The sequence below is a fragment of the Vanellus vanellus genome (assembly GCF_965231255.1).
Source record: "Vanellus vanellus genome assembly, chromosome: 14".
In the NCBI taxonomy this organism is placed as follows: Eukaryota; Metazoa; Chordata; class Aves; order Charadriiformes; family Charadriidae; genus Vanellus; species Vanellus vanellus.
The window spans coordinates 417825-439200 of NC_138919.1; the positions used below are offsets into that span (position 1 = coordinate 417825).

At 43.6% G+C, this 21376-nt stretch overlaps 1 protein-coding gene across 1 annotated transcript in view; it reads right to left on the reverse strand.

The window, feature by feature from the left end:
* MAPK8IP3 (mitogen-activated protein kinase 8 interacting protein 3) overlaps window positions 1–21376 on the reverse strand; it is a 76053-nt gene that overhangs the window by 47745 nt on the left and 6932 nt on the right. Inside the window, exons 2-4 of the mRNA XM_082490282.1 lie at window positions 5208–5328; window positions 4394–4464; window positions 3542–3633 (exon numbers count right to left, since the gene is read on the reverse strand). Of these exons, the coding sequence (XP_082346408.1) occupies window positions 3542–3633; window positions 4394–4464; window positions 5208–5328 (284 nt within the window). The remainder of the gene's footprint in view (window positions 1–3541; window positions 3634–4393; window positions 4465–5207; window positions 5329–21376) is intronic.

The following is a 21376-nucleotide window of genomic DNA, read 5'->3' on the forward strand; positions in this document are numbered from 1 at the left end:
CACTCAAATTTGTGTGACAGGCCATGAGAAATTATGCCTGTGTCCCCCCTCAAGTGCACATCAGTGCACGAAGATACACAAACGCTGCTGGTCACCCCCACCCAGCTGCGCAGTGACACAAACCCACACATCTGTCCCAAGTTCTTGTGCACAAGCATATACAACAACAGAGCTACGCACACACGCACACACGCCAACAGCGCAAAGCTTGAAATGAAGGAAAAAGTCCCGTTTCCCACTAGTGGTTCCTACAAGCTCAGGTCACAGCCCCATCAGGGGCTTTTGCAGACATACAGTGCTGCCTTTTTTTTTTTTTCTCTCCAAGGAGACCAGCAATATGCCACACTTAAAAGGGTCAAAGACTAATTTCTCTAATATGCATAAGCAATTTTTGATGAAAATTTTGCCCTTCATCCCAGAGAATGGCAGTTGTGCAGATAAAACCAGTAACACTCTTCACCATGCATCTCCTTCACGGAATGACACGTAAAGGTACAATTTAATATCAGCTTATTTGAAAGTTAGGGAAGGAAAATCTCATTAAAATCAATTTCTACCACACAGTCCATCCCAAATTTGGCAGGTGCATACATGACCCACACTTTAAAAGAAGGCGGCCGTAAGAATGCTTTTGCCTATGGTACTTTTGTATTTTACTGTGTAAGTACTTCCACAGATATATTCTAATTTACGGAAGGATAAGTGGGAAGGGGAACAAGCCTAACACACTTATCCCATTTCAGCTGTAGCACTAGGAACAGACAATGTTCTGGGAGCTCACTGTGGACTTCCAGACTGCGAGGGCAAGAGGAGAAGGAAGGAAAATAGTCTCATAAGGGAGATTTTATGAACAGAAGAACAACTACAAACTACTGGTTATTTTTACGCTGTATCTCCTCTTGCTTTCTACACCCCTCATGCCTGTCTCTTTCACTTAGGAAGACTGCCATCTATCTTTTGACTTCTTTTCCCCAATAGATTTTTATATTTTAGACAATCCAATTTTAGCCAGACCCCAAACACCACATTCTGTAATTAATTTTTTTCTCCTAAACCACTCGCTGTTGTGAGACTAATTTACTTTTTGCAGAAATAAAGAGCATAGAGATAACTCACTATACAGCCCACTCAACAACTACAACAGCCTTTGGTTACACCTCTCTGGAAGAAATACTGTAAGATATTATTTTCTGAAAGGACTATTTGACTATCAGAAGAGGAAGGGTAAATAGTGCCCCTTCATTCGCATATAACTGTGTCTTTCCTTCCTTTATGTAAGGCATTGGTAGCCTTATAAATGAGAGTATAAAAATCTCATTAACTGATTCAGAGTAAATAAAGGATCTTTCTTTGAGATACCAGTATCTTCCAGTTGCAAGTTATTCTTGTAGCCAAGGCTACAGAATTATCTTTAATTATTATGGGAGGTAATGAAATAGCAAATAGACAGTATTCGAAAAAATTCTTCACCGAGAAGGTGGTGAAGCACTGGACCAAGCTCCCCAGGGAAGCGGTTGCACCTCCAAGCCTGTCAGTGTTCAAGAATTGTTTGCAATTACAATTTCTCTCAGAGATGCGCTTTAACCTTTAGGTTGCCCTGCGTGGGGTAAGGAGTTGGACTCGACAATCCTCATGGGTCCCCTTCCAGATCAAGATATTGCGTGACTGTAAGGCTACAGGGAATCTGGCAGGGGATCCAGGCCAGTTACCGAAGTTTCTGAAGATTCATGTCTTTTACTACTCTCCTTCCATCCTTCAAGCCTCTTTCACTGACAAGGTGGGGTTGGGTCTCTTTTACTCTCCCTTCTTCTTTTTTACAATTCACAGTCAAACTCTGGCAATTTGAATCCAGACTTTTCCAGACCAGTCCCGTACAGCAACAGGGAGCCATAGCAGACAGAGGGTATTTACATGTCCCATGCAACGACCTGAAATTTCCTTTCTACTACATTACCCCAAAATCAACTGACGTTCTGGTATTTAAGCGTTACGGACCTAAATACAATTTACTAAAATATCCTCACTTATTATTCCTTTATTCTTAATATATTTCTTTATTCTTAATTTAAAATAATTTTGCTCTTTTGTCATCCCCGAATTTTGCTCGATGCTCTCCTTCTGCATGTCATCATCCCTACCAGATGATACTTCAAAAACCTTCATGGCTTTCTGTTTATCTGTTTTCCCCGTATTTTCATCTCCATGTCTTTGCCCATGCTGCCCTTTGTGTATAGCCTGACATGCCACCCCCGCTCCTTTTCTAAGCTTAATGCTTCCCAAAGATTTGATTTTTGAGTGAAGTTCAGTGATATTAACCAGCTGAAGTTCAGAAATATTAACCAAGATCAATCAGGCGTATTTTGTAAGAGACGAGGGAGGACGCACCTAGCAGGTGCTCTTTTTCGAGTATTCCTGTGCAGCTGGTACTGTCTCTACATATTTTTCAGACCAACAGCTCCCATGGCTTGTGGTCAGCACGTGTGCAAAACCTTCTAACATTCCTCAAAGCCAGAAGTTAAAAAGTTAAAAAAAAAGACAGGCAAGGACAACAATAAGATTTAATCTCCTGCCGCATATTACTTGGTCAATACTGTTTTAGTTTAAAACTTCCTAGGTTAGATAGTGTCACTATAGTGTTAATCATCTCATTAGCATGTGATGATCAACACAAATAGTAATCTGCTGTGCATAAAAACTGCCACAGAAAACATCTTTTTTATGGCTGACTGATTTAATAGATTATGTTTAATCTGAGTAGATTATGTGCTATGCGATCTATTACAGCTCTAAACTGTATCTATGGAACATCACTTCTACTTCTCACCCTGTGGGCAATGTTCCTGGTGTCACCAGAGAGAAAGCATTTGGTTCCTTCGCATACCAGTTAAAACCAGATGGTTCTGTACTGAAATCAATGTAACCGTGACTTTTGTGCTTTATATTTTTTCTAAGACTACAAAAGACTAGTTCTTCTATATACTGAACTTCTTTCCTACCATTGCCTTCTTTAAGCAAAGGCTGGTTCTTACTGGTTTGGTGCTCTGAAAACAGGGTGGGGGTGGGGAGAGAGGAAAACCAATTTCTTGGGCATAATTAGGTCTTTTGGGTGATTGACTGACCAAAACCTTTCCTTGAAGGAACAGGAAAAAAAATAATCCTGTAACGGCTAACGCATTTAATTGCTACGATTTTGCTGGCTATCACACATACAAAGACACACACACAAATACTTTATTTGACACCTCCATCCATTTTATAGAGAAACCTTTTACACGCTACCTGAGAATATAAACGTATTTTTCCAGAGGCCCCCTATCAATAGCTGCGTGACAAAGCCTAAGCTTTGTAACAGAACACATAAAGCTCCTCGTCGTCAAGCTTTAGAAAATATACCCACAACTCACCCACAACCCATTACAAAAAAGCTTCAACTGCAATCCACACCACAGGGATCCTGCTTCTGCTTTCTCTCTCTCAAATACGCACACTCAGTTTGTAATTCCCAGATGGCATACATCACATGGAGAGGTTATGGCCCTACCTTCTTCCAGGTACACTCCCCTCAGTTTGATTATTTCCCCCAACCTGCTGCATCTTGGATCGCTCTATGTGCTCCACGTAGGTCTGGATCATCTGTGAGGAGAGAAAAATCCATGAGACAAACAAAGGAGAAGAAAATACTCTGTTCCTGCTTTGGTTTGATGTTCTCCAGGATTCATTTCCCACTCCTTTTCTTTTTTTGTGCACCTCCTTGTCTTAGCTCGTTTTCTAAGCTGATGATGTAAGTGAATGGACTAATCTGACCGAAAATCTGACAGCAAACTGCATCAGAAATTACTTAAACTTAATCTCGTAACAGAAGAGCCGTGAAACAGCATATCCAAAAAGAACATAAAATGTCTCCTGGAGGCTGGTTAGCAGTGGGAGATGAGGTAGTGGGGCACTGTTCATAGAGTCACAGAACAGTTGAGGTTAGAAGGAATCTCCTGGGGTCCACTGGGTGCAACGTCCCTGCTCTAACAGGGCAATCTAGAGTAGGCTGCCCAGGACCATGTTCGGGTGGCTTCTGAATATCTCCAAGGATGGAGACTCCACCACATCTCTGGGCAATCTGTGCCAGTGCTCATCATCCTCACAGTAAAGAAGTTTTTACTCATGTTCAGAGGGAGCCGTCTGTATTCCAGTTTGTGCTAGTTGCCTCTAGTCTTGTCACTCGGCGCCGCTGAAGAGATCCTGGCTCCATCCTCTTTACAACCTCCATTCAGATGCTTCCCGTGTTTCCAAAGTTCTGAAGCTCTAGTCATCACCAGTATTGTAAAGCTGAATTCTTTCACGTGACTTTACATATAGGCTAAAAGTTTATTTATTTACAAATAATGAGATGACATCCTACCTCTGTGTGACGCTGATGTAGAGCATTATACTCTTTCTTCATTTCTGATTCACGTTCCTCCAGTCGTGAAACTACCAAGAGAAGATTCCAATCGTCAGCTAACACACATCAAACTCTCAAAAGAAACTAGAAATCTCAAAGCATATTTTGTTAGAAATTAATTTACACCTACTGAACAAAACAAAATGAAACAGAATAATGTACATTGTGGGATCTGGTCTTCATTACAAAATCAATTCACAGGTACCTGCATATTCCCAGAACAAGCAGACCAAGTAGTGCAATAAGACCACAGAAGCAGAGTTCTTCAGCAGCAGCCTGGTGCCCCCTAAGAGGCCTGGTTTGACAATTTAAATTATCCTCTAGGATGGGCCCCTCTGGCTATTTGAGGAGCAGGAGTACTGGACAAAACACCAACGAATTCTGAGGGGAAACTCAGCCAACAGAACATGGCTGCACATGTTCAGGAAGTATTTGTAAAAATAAACAAATAAACAAGCAACCAAATAAATGCGTAAGTACATACGAGAAAAAAAATGGGAGGTTCTATTGAGGGACAAGGAGAAACTGGAAACCACGTTCTGAAGCTTCAGAAGCAAGAGAAGCAATGAAATCTCTACTAAGTTAGTGTGGATACATCCCATCCTTTAGAAGACTCAGAATTTTATAACAAAGTAAGGGACAACCAGATATTTCAGAGTTTGCGTAAATTACATTAAAACACACAAAAAGTATGAAAAACATTTTCAAAGTAGCAGTATATGTGTGCAGAAGGCAAAGTGTATTATCATGTCTAGTGTACAACTTTGCTTACTCTGATCTGCATAGTTTTTGGTCTTCAGCTCCAACTGTCGAGTCTGAAATTCAAGGTGTTCCACTTGGATTTGTAGTTCTTTCTTCTCCTGCTCCAATGCATCTTCAAACTCTATAAACTTCTGAATAGGGAAGAAGCAGAGAAGGAGACACAGATGAGGAAAAAATGTAAAATGTGTTTGCCCTATATGACTTTTCCTCTCCTCACAAAGAAAGAAAAATTGAGAGAATATAAATTACAAAATAGGAAATAAGATTTTTTAAGTACTGTAATTAGCACAATAGCATTTAATCAAGCTGAAGAGACTATTTTATGTGAGAAAGTGTTAGCTATATTTGATGCATAATTAATACATAAACTATGGTCCAATGTGAGTTATGTAAACCGGTACAACTCTATCATCTTCAGCAATATTGTTCTTTCTCACGCCAGGCTGAATCTTGATTCCTGTTAATTTGATGTCAGACAAGACAAATTCTAATTCTATGGTCATATATTTACAAATACGTATGTCAGAAACCTTCAGACCAATTCTTCTATTTGTGGAGTTTTGGAAAGTTTCACCTATGATTCACGTGGTGGGTAAGTTTTGCAGAACTGTGCAAGCCTTGTGGAAAGCGTACCCACAAGTCTGGGCAGCTGAGAGAGCCTCTGCCCCCAGCCACGGTTACCTGCCCCAGCAGCAAACCCCAGCAAACCTCGGCAGCACGCGGGAGCTGAGGGCAGCAGGAGGGAAACAGGCAGAGGAGGAGATTCTCGCAGCAGAATTTCACAAATTTATACCGAGAAGAAGAAAGCTTGGGTAGCAGTTCTCGGCAACGAAGGGAGGGAAGGGATCATTGCTGCCCTCATTAGCAACACCAACGTGGCAGCTGTGCACATAGCAGTGGTGACTCTTGCACAGAACACTGGGCTGCAGCAAAGATTTTTACAGATATACTCATTTCACAATGAAAACACAACAGAAAATACCCGAGTTCAGGTTATCATTGCTGTTAAATGTCACTTTTGACCTGGGAGCTTTAGTCGTTCGCCGCATGCACAACGAAGAAAATTAAAACGTGTGGAACATTGAATTTAGCTCCACTGTAGTGAATTGATATTACACATTACTCTTGGTAAGAGCTGTAGTACAGTTGCTTTCATGAAATATTTAAACTAAACAGGGTCCCTGGAAAGTGACTAGCACCTTCCAATCTCTGAGTATACTTAAGCAAGCCTGGTTCTTGTGCTATACATGGTCACGAGTTTTTCTGCACAAAACACTAACACATACCCATACGCAATAATGACCCATAATCCGTATTCCTGGACACAGAAACGGAGCTGGTTCTCGTAACACTGCTGACACGTGTAAAGTGCAGTCCCACCACGCTTACAATGGCGTAGGACACTAAAGCTATCTCGCTAGCTTCAGAGTAAGTCTTATCCTGGCCTTACAAACCCCCAAATTTGAGTCTTGTTACATCACTCCTGAACAGCTACAGCGGAGGAAGCTAAACCAGAGTTGTCTGCACCAACCAGTCCCGTAATTAAAACACAAACCCGTCCGCCAAGCGGCCAGAGCAGGACTGTGGGCGGGAGCAGCCCTGGATTCAGAGCTGCAGAGGATGAGAGCGAGCAGCAAATAAAGCCGAGGGGGCTCTAATCTACCTGTAAGATGTTTACAGACCAAGAGGAGCCCGCAGGGGCTATGCGGATATCACAGGGGTGCTCTGCTCCCAGCGCTGCCTCTCCTCCTCTCCTTCGGGTCGCAAAACGCTCCTTAGGTCGAGCTCTAACAGATTCACCAGCACACGCACATCAGCTGGCCAAAATCTCCTCCTTCTACAAGTATGGATACTGGGGAAGAAAAGCCTGCTCTCCTCTGCGCTCCACACGGGGGGAAAGTGGTGCTCTCTGCAAATAACACTGCTCAAGGGGGCATGGCAATTTCATTTTAACAAAGTGAAGCCTCTTTCTACTCTAAAAGACACAGACTCTGGTGAAAATCGTTTTTGGAGAAGATTCCCAGGGAAACAAATGCATTTAAATGCACAATAAGATTATTTTGTTAAATTCTGCACATGAAACAATATGCACAGTATTTGCCCGCGTTCTCAGGATAAGCCCTGTGCTTATTTCCTATGACTTTTAAGGGAATAATTAGTAGTGACACTGGAGCCATCATTATGTTTGTGAACGGGATCTTCTCTCTGTAGAGTGAAAGGCTACATCATCTATTATTCCTGCAGACTTTTAAAACTGTTCAGTAAATTCATCTGAACAATGAGTCAGTTTTCATTCCTACATACCTGTATTTATAGAAACAATCAAATGCATTTTAGCCATGTCGCATTTTCCTGCACTCATGTTCTGCAGTGCCTTTAATCTTTAACTGGGCTTTTAACTTTCTTTTCCTTCCTGCCCAAATGTATTGCAATAAGGTTTTTTTTCCCCCCCTTATGGTTGTTTTCCACCACTATTTTCTAGAAATACTAGAAATGCCAATACATTTCTTTCCACTATAAAGGAGTCATCTCAGTGGCTAAACATTTACTTTTTCATTAAATGTTAAGACTGTACAACGTTTTAGATTTTTAAGCAAGCATTTGTTCTCTGAGATGTCAATTAAACATGGAAATCACTTAGTCACTCACAAATCTCCAGCAATCTATTTTATGGATATTGAGAAATTTATAAAGCAATCTGCTTTGTAAATTTCCAGATTTATTCTTGAAACATTTTCCAGAACAACATAATTTCAGAATGAGTAAAAAGGAAGAAAAAAAAAATCGTATCCAACACAGCTACACCGAGAAACAGACCTAGAGAAGCAGCAGTTTAACTTGCTCCATTTGGAGGACTGACGGAAGCTACACCAACAAAAGAGCTATTTTCCTGGTTATAATCTCCATCTCCTCGCAGGGTTTTGCTGGAACCACTCTGTGCTAAAGCTCTATTGATGAACCCTTTTAATTACAGCCAAGGGCTAAATCCCCATCACATCACACTGGCTCAGCTATCCCTACCCCTCTTGGCTCGAGATGCTCCTAGTTCTCCATCCAAGTGCATGCCATCCAGGCCAAGATCATCCAGGAGTGAGGTCTCTAGCAGCAATAAAAATGAACGGACTTTAAGGAAAACACTCATGGTTTTCTCAACAGTAAATTAAGAAGCAAAAGAAGGTACAAGACCAATTTTATCCCCACTATGTAGGTCATCCTTAATAGGATTCCTGGATTTGCTACTGCTGTTTTGTTTTAATTCATAGGAAAGTGATTGAAAGATTAAGTCTTCTGCAAACATGGATCAAGTCATCTTACTCAGTCCTGTATTATTTTGCAACCTCAAAGTAATCAAAGAAACAGAAAACTAGAAATCAATTAACCATTTGGAGAAGAAGGAGACATGGAGACAACAATATGAAAAATTAATATTACCCTAAGTATCTCAGGGAAGAACAGCACTTCAGATAAAGGTATTGCAGCACATCCTGTTCCATCTGCCGAAGAGATCGAACAATGACATTTGTGCATGGGGACGCAGGGGCTCTTTGCTCTCCCTGTTTCTGAAGCACCTTTCAGCTGCTCCTGCACCAGAAGCCATCTCACCGGAGGTTCTCCCTGGGCATCAGAAGGTCCGAGAGCAGGAAGAGCCCCAGATCCAGAGAGGAGCGAACGGCCACACCGGTGGGACAAGGAGGAGAGGTTTCATTGCCAGGGCCGTCCCCAAGGCAAGCACGTTCCTGACTGAGGAGACGGTTTAGCACAAGACGCTGTCCCCACCACTCACCCTGCGCGGTACGAGCAAGCTCTCATCAGCGTATTCGGGCAGGCTTCATTTTTTTGCCAATAAGCCAGCAGCAGACATTTCACACAGCAGCCAGGGAAGAGCCTGACTAGCCACTAAAAGCAGCAGAGGCTGACGTGACCTTGCTGAGGAATACGAGCACATCCCCGAGCACATCCCCAAGCACACCCCAGAGGTGCCAGCACTGTGGGGAAAACAGGCATTTCGGGCACATCTGTACTACTCTTGTGAGCAACAGCCTCCTGAGGCAGAGCAAGCAGAAGCAGCACATCGTCTACCCCATGATGCCGCACCACGGTCCTCAAGCTGCGGCTCGCAGACCGCGGCGCACGGCTGCGGGTGGCCCAGCCAAGCAGCACCGCTGGGGCTGGCTGCGGTCCCTCTCCTGCCCTCGCTCAGCCTGCAGGCACAGCCCCTGGCACGCAGCCGTGCTCTCTGCACCAACCCCGTGCTGCTAGGAACTCATACCTGGGCAGCAGAAACAGAGAACACAAGCTGAATGAAGTACTTAGATTATTTTTTTTTTCCATTTTTTTTATTAACCAGACTCGCAGAGGCAGTTATGCTTTAACGCCAAACCCGTATTATTGAGCAAATGCAGCTCGGTAAGTAAACATCCATTGGCATTTCACATTTTCCACTTTTTTCTCGGGGATGGGGTACAATCCTGTCACTACTGAAGCTGTGGGGAAGGTTCTCAGGAGCTCAAACAGGACCAAGATTTCACCCCGACCTTTTAAACCTCCCCAAAATTAACCAGCAGAGGAAACACTAACTTGAAAGTCACTTTCCCATCTGAACATTTTCTGCCTGTAATATTTACAAAAAGCACCAAAACATAGAAATAGAAATGGAAAAAGAATCCTCTGGTTTACTCGTTTCTTGTGTTTTTCATCCAAGTTCATGCACAGCCCATCCCATCTAAATGCTGCAGTTTGATGCACAAAGATTCTGAAGCTCCACGTCTCTCTGGGTGCTAACGAAAAATCAGTAAGCCTTCATAATGGAAAAGAATTTTCACATGAATCAAATACATACTTCTGGCCCCAGAAATAGTATGAACTCCAATGACTTACTGAACGCAGATACTGCAGATACTACTCTGGCTTCATTATAACCTTAAATATTTAACAGGATAAGAGTGGGCCAAAAAACAAAACAAAACAAAACAAAACAGAACAAAACAAAACAAAAAAAAAACCAAGCTCAAACAGCAGAGCTTAAAATGCCTGGAGTACTAAGTTTAAAAACTGAAATGCAAATTTGCTGACTGCATTCTTCCACTTTAGTGCTGCCAAGAGGCAAAAAAAAACCCACAAAAGTGGTGCTGACAAAGAATCAGGGGGCTTAACTTGCTACTTCGAGCTGCCCTTAATTTCAAGGGGTTTCTCCTTTGATGTGCAACCGATTTTCTCCGATGTTTTCACTGCACTGAGCTCAGTTCAGACCCACACCTCTGTGATTACACCACTCCCAGCTCCATCTTTATGGAGATGCAGTGCACACATTTAGAAAACAGAAATAAAAAGGACCAGATAATCCCACTGATGGTTAAGAAAAAGTTTTGATCCCACTATAACAAAGTAGATGGGGGCACTGGAATAACAAACAGTCTGTGCTCCCAGTAGTTCTTAATAGTAAGGCTGACACAGCAGTTAATATTTTTACTTTTTTTTTATTATTTTAACTAATTTTTCCAGAGCCCCTATGCTTGCTTTCCAAAAGTAATTTTTGAATATGAACAGTTACACAGCTAATAGCCTCAGTGAGCTAAGAACACTGGAGTATGAAACTGCTTTATATAAAATTAGTCACACGGATTTTTTTCTGCTAGCCTCTATCCCCAGATTTCAAGCAGGATAACTGTCTGTAATAACCCAGGATTACGACAAACAACAATGGCTCACACGCTACTCTTTACAGGGAAAACATCTAGCATAAAATCACCTTAAGGCGAAAGAATGAGCATTCCTCTGCAAAGCAGTGGCACAATGCAGACCGCTTGGCTTGCTGCTTTACTGCCTCTTGCAAAGGAAGAGAGGGACTAAAAATAGCAGCACATAATCAGAAATCATCACATCACACTAGTGATAAACCAAGCAGAGTGCCAGTGATGCACATCCACGCAGAGATCTCGCTACATGGCCTTAATCTGTGGTGGCTGGCAGTGCGTGCGACGGCACTGCCGGGCGTCACCCAGACGTGTCCCCTCGCCCCTGCACCGGCAGGAGGTGGCGGTGCCCCGGGTGCAGAAGCTGCTGCACGAAGAAGCGAGGAACACCCGCCCGGCAGCGCCGTCCGCCAAGAAGCGGCCGTCTGTTGGTGAAGCGATGGAGGGCTCTTCCCCGCGGAGATGCCCTCACCTGCAGGGAGCCCTGCGGCGAGGGAGGCTGGGCATCCACCACACAGCTTCCCAGCAGCACCGCATTAGGCTGGCGATTTAGGGAGTTGTGTTGGCAGTATTTTGTCTTAGAAAGCCAGGACAAAGAAAGAGGCCAGCTCCTGGCTATTTAAATCTGACCTGTTCAAAACCAAGCCTCCAGTCCCATTACCAGGCCGTTCGCTGATGAGTTTTACATGCTACTCAAGGTGACGGCCCCGTTCTGTGCTCCTAACAGGAGCCACTGCCCTCAACAGCAACTTCAGGAAGAGAGCTTGCTTCCTTACGAAGCAGGTGTCTACCATGCCACGTTTGACACTCAAATCATCACGTCACATGTTCTTATTGTAGATCCTGCATAGGCAACGGCCACAGTCAGATACCAACAGTGCCAGAGCTTCAGGAACAGGCTGTTAAATTCACAAAAAGGATCCTTAAATTAAGCCAATTCTCAGAATTACGGTGGTCATCAGCAAAATGCTCCCTCAGGAAATAACTTCCATTTCAACAGCTGATATCAAGGGGATTCTGCTTCTCACCTTATGAGCCAGTGTGCATTGATGCAGTTACTTTTTAGAAGAGCATTAGAGAGCTGTGTAAAAATAAACAGTTAAAAATCTCAAACTATGAACAGATGTTCAGATTTTTATCCCTATGGGCTTTTTATATAAATTTTATATTCAGCAAATCTGAAGTAGAAGATAAAGGAATCGAGTCTTGTCTACTTTACGTCAATGTTAACTTAACTTCCATTGCATGAAAACATTCCTAGTTCCTGTCAAGAAGAGAGGCAGTACAGACATATTTAGTGTTTCCCTTGTGAAAAGAAAGGTTTTGCAAATATTTAAAGCTGCTCTCCCTTGCTGGTCTCAACAGCTGAAATGCACCCTCACACAAATAGAAAAAAATCAGCCACCAGCCCGCATAGTGATAAAAGCATACCTGAGTTTCCAATGTGCGGTATCTCACATGACATGAATTCTAGGAACGTTTTGGCTCCCTGAGAGCAGAGTCTCACTAACAGGTAAAAAGGGACACCATGCCTTTCACCTGATAATCACTCAGCTGGCTCTTCAGTGCTCCAAGGTGACAGACCCATGGGGTGAGGATGCTCCGAGCAATGCCCACCCTTTCTACTGGAAAGCCCTTGCCTTCAGAAGACCCAACTCCTGGTGACCCAGGTCAATCCCAGCCATTGCACCTGCAGAGCAAACCCAAGGTCCCCCTGCAGCCTGGATGCTCCCCAGCAGTATCGACGTGCAGTGAAACACTAATATATGTGTAATCCCTGTAAAAGACCCCAAACAGCAACTGTGCCACCAGAAAATATGCCATCAATCAGTAAGTGTAAATTCTAATAACAGCCCGTCTCCTCTCCATCTCAGCAGGATCCTAGTTACCACAAACATGGAGATGTTATCTCAAGTATTAATTTTATACGACATAATTTAAAAGGCCAACTATAACACTCCCACAAGTGCACTGACAAACAGCAGACAGGCCACCAGTTGGAATGAAGTTCAGCTGCAGCTGTGAAATGAAGCAATCAACAATTTTAAACCCCTCACTACGCCACACTTTTTAAAACTCACAGATCATTAGTTCACCACCTCAAATTTCGTGCTTGTTCAAAATCTTATCCTGCACTTCCCACAACTTTGTTCTCCACTGTCTCTTGTTCTACTCCATGTGGGTTGCCCAGTTCTGGTGTATTCAGCAATTATGCAATCACAGTTGTGACAGCTGTGGCATAAAAACTCTTACATCTTCATTGCAGAGCTTGGCCTGAAGTTCAAACCATATTCACAGTACAACTTATGTTACACATCAGCCTTGGGACCAGGAGGTGTTTTATATTAGGAATGCATGATTGTATTAATAACTCTATATTGAACACTTAAGATACGTAACACTGATTCACATAAAGATGCTTATGCATAAATATGCACTTAATACGGAAAAATAAGTATCAGCCTTCCTTGGCTGAGGTCTCCAATCACAAATAAAGCTGACAGCGAATAAGGCCATTTATTAGTAGAATGGCCAAAACATCCTAAAAGAGAACAACCCATTCCTTCTCCTTCCCATTTTTTCTGACACATTATAACGCCATTTTCACTGTATTTTTAACTTAGTTTTTAGCACTTACTAGTCCAGAAGGACACATAGTACACAGTTTCGTGATGGCGAGATGCTCTGAGGTGTGCCCTGTGTCTGAATCTTTGCTAATCCTCTTCAATGACAAATACACTCCTGAAGGAACATTTCGATCTCCACAGAAACATACAACCTTCTAGTGAAATAACATTTCCTTTACATCTGCAGAACTTGTAGATAAAGACTTTTGTTCCTGTTGCTAACTTCAATTAGTGAAAAAGCCATCTTTTATCTGCTAGATACTCTACAGTCATAGATTAGTCTTTGAATGCCTTCAGTGAAATAAATCTATTTTTTTTGTTGATTCATGCAAAGATTACCATCTCCTATATTCCTATTCCAATAGATCTGAGCCTTTTTTCAAAGGAAGATCCCTTTTCTCTTAAGATGGTCTCCATGAAGTAGGCCTGGTCCTACAGCCCAGCCATGAGAGGCAGAGGGGACCCTCCCACACCCTGCTCCAGCTCTGCCGGAGACACCGAGTTTGCCCATCTTGCTGCTCACATCTCCCAGTGGGACTGCTAGTGGAGGAGTCCTCAAAACTGCCTTGAGCACAGCCTTGTCACGTATTTCCATCGGCCAGCATGGCCAACAAGAAAGGAGCTGCAACTGTGAAGTCTTGCAGATGACACAACATCTTGTTGGCCATGCCGGCCGATGGAAATACGTGACAAGGCTGTTCTCAAGGCAGTTTTGGAAAGAAATCCAGGAGTGGCTGTCAACACTAAAAAGAACCAAACTATCACAGGGGAAGAACTGGATGATACTGAAGACCAGAGTGACACTAGGACTGAAGAGCACAGGAGCGCGAGGGCACGCACACAGGGACAGCCATTTCTGCTGTGATGAAGAGGGTTGAGAGGAAGGAGCTGATGACAGAATGATTAGTTAACCAGGTCCCATGGTGACGTGCTCTGGGACAGATGCAGTGTGAGGAGGGCAGAGAGGAGACAAACATGCTGCTGCCTCCTGCCACTCTGTGTCACACAGACTGCACTGGACCATGCTAACAAAGGTGAATCTTATCAGTAGGACTTTTGAAAAGGCAATGTGACACATAACACTCTCCTGGGAGTGTCCCTACCACCACATGAAGCACTGGTAAGAGGTACCTGGAAAACCACCCATTACTCCTCCTACCTCTCAGGGAGGATCGACCCAAGCAGCAGATGCGGCAAAGGGTTACTCAAGGAAGAGGGGGATGATGGAATCTGTAAAACAAGACCAGGCTGGCCAGGTGACACACGGACACCTCCACACTAGCAGGACGTGTGGCACAGGCCAGTTCGCCCGTCTTCTTCAGCGAGGGAACACAGGTTGGCTCCAACACCTTGCAAACAGAGACCAAGATAGGACAGGACCAGTTTCCAATAACACAGCAAAGACATAAATATTTGATAGAGGGAAAGCTTACTAATAGCAAAGGACAATGCTGGCACAAGAACATACCATAAAACCAGGCCACGAATAAAAAAAAAACCCTCTACTGCAATTTAGAAGGTTACCTTCCAGAAGAGTAGAGGCAGGAGATTTAACTCGTGGTTTTAAGACAAAGCATGATACATTTATGAAAGGGATTACATAACTCAGTTGCCTGCAATACCAAGGGACGGGACACGCTGACTCAGGAAGTCCCTTCCAGTGTTATTGTCCGAAGTTTTTTTAATTAAGAGTGGGTGTCTTTCTAAGAATGCTAGAGGCAAAACACCTCCATATTTGGTGCAAAAATAACCATGCGGTAAAAAGTCTGTAGGGATCAAGTCTGGAGTATCTCAACTTAAACCAAGACAGTCCCCAGCGCTATAACTAGACATACTATAGTTACATACAGACATATTAATATTACCTTATATGTGCGTGTGTGTATAAACATGTAGTAATAGACCATTCAGGATTAAACCAACACGTTGAGCGGATGCTGGCCGCCCATCACGTCATGACATGCACAGACCTGCTTCACACGCTGCTTCTACAACAGGCTGTACTATGAAAGCTGAACACTTGGGCAGAGGCATTCTCAGCAAAATTACATGGTAAATACTAGTTTAAGATAACTTTCCTTATTTCAAGAGTGTAGATGTTTGTTTTCTCCCAAATCACAAGAGATAGCACAAGCGCAGCAAGCGGAGAGCACCCAACGACTGCTATCCAAACTCCTGCCTCCCTGTTTTTTCTTTCTTTCTAAATTTTTTCATGTATGACATTGCATTATTGAAGTCACAGTTTTCTGCTTCCTGCATAGCTTAGCACAAGCCTCCATTCAGAGAGATAAAAGATACCGACACACTGTTTTCAAATGCTGACCAGAAACAGAGCATGGATAACAACGGATAATGAGACAAATATTAATGGAACAAAAAGGAAAAAAAAAATCAAAATCATGCAACCTAGTAATGTAAACTTTTCTTCCTTTTCGAAGACTAAAAGGTACTTGCATGTATTTCTGTATCTGGAATTATGGTGCAAATTATGTGGCAATTTTGATCCAACTCAGGCTACACACTACAAAAGCCACCCAGCTGAAGGGAAAAAAGAAAGAAACCAGGGAGGTGAGACTAAGGTGGGTAAAATATAGGCAATGTTTCAAATAACTAGAACTACAAAGATGCTGCAATTGCATTTAATGCTGCTACAAAAGGTGGCTGTGATGAAAAATTGTGTTAAACCACATAACTATCCTAGGAGGTGCTTAAATCATTATTTTACAGATTTAAAAAATTGTAACAAAGCAAAGTAGAAGATCTGCCAAAGACCAGCGAGCAAGTGAGCCTCAAAGCAGCCATCGAGACTCAGAACGGGCAGCAGGCTGGTGGGAAGGGCAAGGTCTGCTGCCTGCACGCCCGTGGCAGGGACCCAGAACAGGGGTACAGCCCCTGCTGAAGCCACAGCCACCAGGGAAGCAACGAAGCCACCAGCCACCACCAGGTGGACAACCCCAACACCATGGCCATGATCAGCGTGGTAGACCATGGAGCCTGTGATGTCCCTGAAGCTCAACACGTGGCACGTGTTCTGCTGGAATGGGACCTCCAGAGAGAGGACAACTAGCGAAACCAGAGACCCCCTGCAGCCAGGCCACCACAAGCTCCATGTCCCCTGCACAGATCCAGAGGCACTGCACTGGGAAGCCCCTTCGAAGCAGAATTCTCCAGTTACACCAGTAAGTAGAGGAGATTTCTGGAGGCAGAAGGCACCTAGTACAGGTATACACAAATCAATGGATAAAAATAACATTTTAGCTTAAGTTGAATGTGCTTTTAAACATAAATGCTCAGAGATGGAATGCGAAAGTACGGTAGTATCTGTTGAACACTTATGTTCAAATGACAAATGAGAAAGTATTATTTCTGTGACAAAGTCTAATAAAAATTTCTAATAAAATCAAAACACAGTAAGAAGTAGGACTAATATAATTTCTTAAGCATATGTGTGTAAATACTGTATCTGCTTATTTTATACATACATAGAGCCCAATTGCATGGAACCAGTGAGAAACAACTTGTCTTTAAAAGACAGCTTGGGTTGGAATTTAACCCTCCTAATTGGAGGTAGGGCTACTTTCCTTTCTAGTGGAGCTTCAGATGAGCTTTATAACTAGATTTTGGAAGGTCAAATTTAGACCATGTAGAGAAAGACATCCAAAATACTCCATTGTACCCAACATAAATCAGTGAAATGGGAAGGCAGCCCTGGACAGAGGCAGTCAATTAATGCCATCATCACCATGAAACATAAAACTCCTTAAGATTTAGTAAGAAAAATGCTACTTAATGTATCAGTTACTTGAAAATCTCTTAGCTCTGAAAACACTCGCTCTGATTGTAGCTCTGATACTCTGAAACACAAGCTATACTTAAGTTCCTTAAGTATTGCTGGAGGAAAACATGCACCAAAATAAATGCTGAGAGCACCAGATTCCTCTTAATTTTATCACCACGGGCAGCTCTACAATGAACACCACCTACCCCTTCCCCAGCCTAGGGAGGTTTCTCCTGAAAACGGACGACTGCCTTCTCAACTGCAGCTCTAAAGTAACTGCAGCTCTAAAGTAACTCGGTATACGAGATGTGCCACGTTGAGTAACCAGCCATTTTCACCATCTTCTAGTCCAGCGCATGCAGACATGCACGTCTGCACACACCACGCACTTCTTGCCTTGCTCCCCACCTCCGTCTGCTGCTGAATTTAGATTGCTTGTTCTTTAAACGCGTGTCCCAGTGTCCCACTGTCTGCGAGACACAATGTATTTCACAATATTAACAACTAAATAAGAAAATAGAGGATTCCAGTTTAGCTCAAGCAAAACATTTATTTGGGTTATTTTCCAAAGCAACCATTGACTGGTGAAAGAGAACTGTAAACATCCTGAAATTATACCTCTCTCATAGTGGGAAGGGGAAGGTACTTCTCCATAACTGAATTCTACATCACGTTGTACACTTCTTCCAAACGTGCTGTTCACCAAGGCGCTGCACGCGAGCCCTTTCGGCCCTTTCTCAAGCACAGAATCCCAGAACCAGAAATTCCAGACAGACTCAAAAAAAGAGGGCAAAATGCTAATGTGCCTCTGGGCCATACACCTTGAAAATATCCAATCATTAACAGATTAGTTAATTTTCCTGTTTTAAATTAGGATTTACAATTACTATGTACAATTACCTTTTGGGAGAAACTCAGCATGTGTCCAACAGGAAAACCTTTCCACAAAACCCTGCAGGTGAAAGGGCAGGCAAGCCTGTTCTGGTGCTGCTACGTTGCCTCCCCTCTCCAGGGGGATGAGCAGGTCTGCTCTAGCACCAAGAAGCAACTAGCCTTCATGCCGCAACACGGAGTGGTTGAGGTTGGGATGGCCAAGCCCCAGGTGGAATGGGAAAGAAAAATAAGAGCCTGAAACTGTTTTTGTCTGACCCTGTGGAGCATCACATTCTGCCTTAAGCAGGTTCCTTCAAATCAGGGCACTAGGAGAGACAGCAGATACCAGCAGCTGTCCTCAACCAGTGGAGACCACATCACCATCCAGTTCAGAAGCAAAAGGTCCAATGCTTCCCATTGATACCTGAACTAAAGCAATCTGTCCTGGAAAGCAAGACACAGCTCCAAGGATACCATTCTGGACACCCTGCAGCCCAACAGACTGCCAAGTGAACTGCAGACAAACAGAATACCATACCCGATGCATCAATTTTAAAGGCTGACCATCTCCTTGCAGAAAAGAAGGGATTTTCTACCACAAAATACAGAAAAATCGCAGTGTTTGTCAAGGTCCACGCGTGGCATCCCTAGACATGCAGATTAGTTGCCAATCTTCCCGACATCAACGTGCAACCTCAGACTGATGGTCTACCTATGTGAAAGACTGGACTAGAACTGCCACCACTGTTGATCAAGAAACAGAGAGATGACACGACAGCCCTGCACACATCTGCTGGTCCTCCCACAGCGGTCACACAGTCGGTGTGAGACACGCTGAGCCTATGGGGTTTGCACACACAACGTAATGTAAGTATCTGAGTACCATGGTGCAGATTGAGTACCATGGTGCAGACTCCTGGAAATGCCAAGCAGATTCCCACCAGGAAAGGCAGGAGAGGGTGCAGTTGGCTGCTCAGACGTCACTTCACCACCTGAAGTCAATGCAGAGCAGACACCGCCTGGCCAACACTCCCCATGTAAGTGCCAGGACTGTGCAGGAAGACTATGCAGGAGGACATAAGAACAGTAACGGAGCAGCTCCTCTCGCCTGGGACAGCCCACGCTTCCTCCTCAGCGGCATGAAAGGATCGAGCCTGCTATGACTTGTTGGAGGCACCATGACAACCGACAAGGATGGAGATGTGCGCCATCTTCATCCTTCTCAGCAAGCAAGAGGAAGAAGGAAGGTGCCAGGGTGCCTCTGCTAGATGAAAGATTGAATCATTCTCAGAAAAGCGAAGACTGGCTGGGGAGTTTTCTTGAAACTTCAGTCACCACAGTTATTTAAATTCATATGAAACGGTAGTGAGTCCGAATCTTCCAGACCTTCTTGGCTGTTCTCTTGCAATTCTACCTCCTGGAACTCCAATGCTAAGTTCTGCCTTCATACACCTAGCATGTCCCAACAACATCCTTGAAAAATCTGCCTGCAGAGCCATGAACAGAAAGTGACCACGAAGTAAGCCTGCTTCATTTCATCACGAGAAAAAGTAAAAAAGCTCCTCATCAAAGCCCGCTTGGAGTTTATAATTTGACTTATGTAGGTAAACCTGTTGAGGGGAAACCTGGCCATAACCCCAGATCATCACAGAATCATAGAATGGTTTGGGTTAGAAGGGACCTTGAAGATCATCCAGTTCCAACCCCCCTGCCCTGGGCAGGGACACCTCCCACCAGACCAGGTTGCTCAAAGCCCCGTCCAACCTGGCCTTGAACACTTCCACTTGATCATAATCAACTAACATCCAGAATATTATCATGAATTGCTCTTCAAATAAAGTAACAGCACATTGTGCTTTCTAAGATTAATTTTAAAGGTAGTTTTTAATAACACACACTGATATTTATGAATATTAATAAGTGCCATAAGCTTGAGTGACATAAAGAGGATTTGTGTGAAGGATCTGTGTTTAGATATAGATTTTTTTTCCTCCCAGATTAGCGAGAATAAAGTAAGGTTACCAGATGGCAAGGACTGATGGGCATTACGTTTGGAAAGCCTGACTCCTCATAGAGAAGTGACTTAGAAATACAGATCATGTGGTCAGTTTCTATTGCCTGTCACAAATCGATTTTGCTAGCTTTCTTTAAACTAATAAAACCTGTAAATTGAAGACTCTCCAAATTCACTTCATCTAACCAGTTTAGACTTCATACCATTTATTAGAAAAATTCAGAATTACTAATCAAGTGGTTTTAGCAAGTGGCTTTCCAGCAACTGTCTGTCCTATAACAACATCTCTAATATGCTAAAAAAATCTATAGTTTTTACACTGAAAATAAAAGCATTCTGCACATGAACGTTTTATGGGGAGAAGATCAAAAAAAGCAGAAAGAAGGACAAGCTGCTTCTGCATTTCTAAGAGCATTTTTTCCTCCGACTCACCCCAAAGCATTACATTTTGCGTTTTAGCTCTTAGTCTACATTTGACCCACGTGGTACCCCTCCATCAGACCAGCCTGGCGTCTCAGCAGCACAGGATACATCTCTCCTGCACCTCCAAACCAGCACTGACTAGTCCACCACCAAGACAGATCCCGTGGGAGATGAGGTCCCGGGAACAGCCCGGCACATTCTGCATCTTTCAGGATGCCACACTGCAGCCAGCCTGGGTTTCATGCACACCGTCGCCCCCGGTCCGCACCCCATCACGTGCCGACTTGCCTTACTCCCGGTGGAGTGATGCACAAAGAAGGAAGCAAATAAAAAAGGGCAGACTGCCATAACACTAAAATCGTACTGTGGAGAGGGAGGAGAGTGGATGCTGCTCTTAAACCTCTGCAGAGGGTGCCTTCCCTGGTGCCACGCTGGCAGGGGCAGGGCAGGAACCCATCTAGAGCTGCAGCCAACCCGCCTCCCACTGCAGAGGCGGCTCTCGACCCTCGCGTCCGAGTAGAGAAAAAGCACCATTGAATTATTTCCCAGCAAGGGGGAGGAAAGAATTATTTCTATCACTGTTATTCGCATTAACATCGATCCTAGTCCTGCATCAGGAGACACACAATGGGATGTTAAACCATTGGCTTACAATCCCATTTAGTTTTATTGCTGTAATTTTTTGTAAGGAAAGGCATGCTCAGAATCCAAAGATTACCATCCTTCACACGGTGGACGTGCTGATCGTAGACCAAAGCAGTGACGAGGTCG